This window comes from Charadrius vociferus, unplaced genomic scaffold (genome assembly GCF_000708025.1).
Source record: "Charadrius vociferus isolate BGI_N301 unplaced genomic scaffold, ASM70802v2 scaffold90, whole genome shotgun sequence".
NCBI lineage: Eukaryota > Metazoa > Chordata > Aves > Charadriiformes > Charadriidae > Charadrius > Charadrius vociferus.
The window spans coordinates 11,610,594-11,613,849 of record NW_009647222.1 but is presented as its reverse complement, the minus strand read 5'-3'; the positions used below and the strand labels follow the sequence as shown (position 1 = coordinate 11,613,849).

Here is a 3,256-nt window from a genome sequence, read left to right as displayed (position 1 = left end):
CGGCGGGACGACACGCTCCCCCTCCCCTCCACGGGCACCCTCCGTTATGCCTCTGCTGCTGTTGCCACTGCTTGCCCTCCCCACCAACCAGACATACGCTTATTTTAAGCGACTCATCTTTCCCCCTCCCCTTCTTTTCCCTGGCATTAAACTTGCAGTTCGGTGAGCTAAGAGAATACCCGGTTCCGACCAGAAAAGACTCCGGTGTGTTGCCTACCGGGCGTACCTTCAAAGCTCTTACCGGCTTCCGACGTGCTGTTGTGCCGGACACTCTCCAGGTTTGGGGTAAGAAAGAAGCCGCAGCTGGAACTAGACAGATAAAAAATGGAAAAAAAAAAAAAAAAGAAATACTTTATTCGTGCCTGCTCTGCTTTATCAGCCCGACTATGGCGTCGGCAACAATTTCAGTGCCGTTTTACCCCTATTTTGTCCAAAATACACGTGTTCCTGGAAGAAGCAACGTCAGATGCTGAAATGCCTATAGTAGGTGTTACCGACAATACCCTCTCCTCCAGTGCCACACCAGTTTATTGAAGGGAATATATTCGGCTTCAATCAACAAAACAAGTGCACTTCTCCCTACTCCGCGGCTGACATATATACGGAAACCACTTGGATGGAATTTAGCAGGTTATTCTTATCATCATCATTAATTTTCTGAAGTAATAACCGGCCCGCGGTTTTAGAATAAAATGTAACTTCCCGAAAAGAAACGGCAAGTTTTGGTTTCTTTTATACAAGTTTCCTCTTCCTACACAGCTAAGCTGTGGATAAAACCAGCTTCGATCCGAAAATTGTGGAGACTGGTAAACCATCTTCGTTTCAGCTGGACTGGGTCAAACTCTGCCAGCACCTGTTCGAAGTTTTCCAGTGCCAGCATTTACTTTTCATTTTTACAATTCACGGGTTTTTTTTTCTTTGGTCTTCTTTCCCCCAGGCACATCTTTAAAAGCAGATGCATATTTAAAATATATCCGAAGCCGTACAAATGCGAGAAATAAAACATGAAAAGTCGCTACCCGTTTAGTTCACATTCAGTACAGCTGCCCCAACCACAGCCTGCATGTCTGAGAGAGAGAACGGGCACTAGAGGAGATGCACATCTGTATGTCTATCTACATACATACGTACGCACACACACAGAGAAGTATAAATATGACTATTTTAGAATCTCAACGAATTATAAATATGACGATTTTGGCAAGTAAATAGTCGTTGAAAGGTTTAAGCTTCTAAGTCTTGTTAATCGAGACTAGTGTTTCTCAAAAGGACGTTGACTGTCTCAGCGTCTGGACCGAACTTGTAGATGAAAGTGGTTGAATGAAACCAAACCCCGACAAGATTTCTACCGCATATTGGGCAGCAGACAAGGTTTTTACACCAATTCTCAATTCCCATTCTGTCTGAAGGAATATTTCGTTGTGTCATGGAGACAACTGCACCCATGTGCCAGGACTGGTTAACTGGAGGAGGTGTTCCCAGGGTATTTGGAACAGCTCTTGGCCAAGAAAACTCCTTCAGTCATCAGGCAATTAACCTGAGACGAACACTGACAAACTCTACGGACCGAGGAGACTTCGGAGCCTGGTTCTTGCTCATTTCGGCTTCATTTGTGCTAAATTATCTGCGGTGCACGTTTCTCTTTCGGGGTTCGTTTTCAAACCCGGACCCCGGCATCAGCAGCGCACGTCTTTCCACCATCTCTCCCACCACTAGAACTTTTTTTGTTTGGTTTCCCGCCCCCACTTCGGAAAAAAAAAAAAAAAAAGGACTAATGCCCAACGAGGCAAAGAGGAAGAGCGACTGTCCTCTGCATGGTTGGGACTACGCGGGACGAAAGGCTCCCGCCCGCCGGAGCGGGGAAAGGTTGAGCATCCCCTCGCCCCGGGGCGCGGCGGTGCCGAGGGGCAGGAGCCGCCGGGCTCGGGGGAAAGGCGGGGGAGAGGCAACTAACCTGCCGGGAAACCTCTCTTCGGACTGGCTTCTTCTCAGGAGGGAGAGGGAAGAGGGGAGACGCCAGGTCTTCCTGCGGGAGCGGCGAGAGGTGCCGGGAGCCGCCGGCAGACGCTGCCGCCCCCCGCTCACCCCCCTACACCGGCAGTTTCACACCCGTCCTCTCCCTCCCCTTCTCTCAAGCGAAATCCAATCTCGCCAGGAAGCTACGAATGTGCATGTCTTTATTTCTCACTCAGGCGAGCTACGACAACATATACGCCTTTTTGGTTGGGTGTTTTGGGTTTTGTTGGGGTGGTAGGTTTTTTTTTGTTGTTGTTGTTGGTTTTTTTTTTTTAAAGATCCCCCTGAAACCGGAGCTTAATTTCCAACACCGGGGACGACGAGAGCCAAACCCCTGCCGAGGCTGGAGGGACGGTGGAGCCCTTCGGGGGAACTGGGGCAGCCGCCCATAATAAAGCAATTAACCGAGAGCGGAGCTGGGAGCTGCCAGCTCCTTCAGGATCCCTCCCAGGGCGAGCTTGAAAGGGTGCCACGGCCGTCGCAGGGAGCCCGCAGCCCGCCGAGCGCCGGGGCAGAGCTTTAAAAATGCCCCACGAAGCGGGTGAGGAGCGCTGGCGGAGCCAGGCGTGGGGAGAAGGCTCAGCCAGGGAGCGCGGATTCATTGCAGCCCAGGCTAGATCAGTGTCTCTCCATTGTCATCCTCCCCTTTAAAAAAAAAAAAAAAAAAAAAAAAAAAAAGGGAGAGAAAAAAGTAGGCGGATTGCAGTGACTGACTGCCCAATGGCAGCCCCGAGTCTCAGGAGAGTTACAGAGAGAGGGGGAGAGAGAGAGAGAGGCACTTTCTGCCATCCAAATCCCTTAAACCATCCTCATTCCAACACGAGAACCCACTGTAACAACTTCCAACCACTGAGACATGACAGGCAGGAGCCCAGAGGCAGCAGCAGCAGCGAGAGCAGCAGCAGCAGCACATACTCTGCACAGGGAGCAGCATTAGCACCAGGGGAATACTAGACACAACAATACAAACAAACAAACAAACAAACAGACAAAGCCCCCCCAAGCCCAAGGGACTGGATTCCAACTCAGATTCAAGCCACAGCTGACACCAAAAAGGGTGGGGAATTACGACCAAGGGGGGGCCAGAAAGGAATAACCAAGGAAGCGAACTCCAAGAGTGTAAACGGGATTCAGCCATGATCCTTTTTTCATCTCGCAGTGTGTTACTCTCAGTGTATTACCCTCAGATTTTCCTCATCCTTACCAGTGGGAGTTACCTGTAAGTGATCCAGATTTTTTT

At 50.0% G+C, this 3,256-nt stretch overlaps 1 protein-coding gene across 2 annotated transcripts in view; it reads left to right on the top strand.

Annotated features, from left to right (window-relative positions):
• WNT7B (wingless-type MMTV integration site family, member 7B) overlaps positions 1–3,256 on the top strand; it is a 96,889-nt gene that overhangs the window by 3,859 nt on the left and 89,774 nt on the right. Inside the window, exon 1 of one of the 2 annotated variants that reach the window (XM_009879721.1) lies at positions 2,825–3,235. The exons of the other annotated variant lie outside the window; for it this stretch is intronic. Within the exon in view, the coding sequence (XP_009878023.1) occupies positions 3,153–3,235 (83 nt within the window). The 5' untranslated portion in view covers positions 2,825–3,152. Of the gene's footprint in view, positions 1–2,824; positions 3,236–3,256 lie in introns of those variants that run through there. 2 annotated transcript variants of the gene reach the window in all.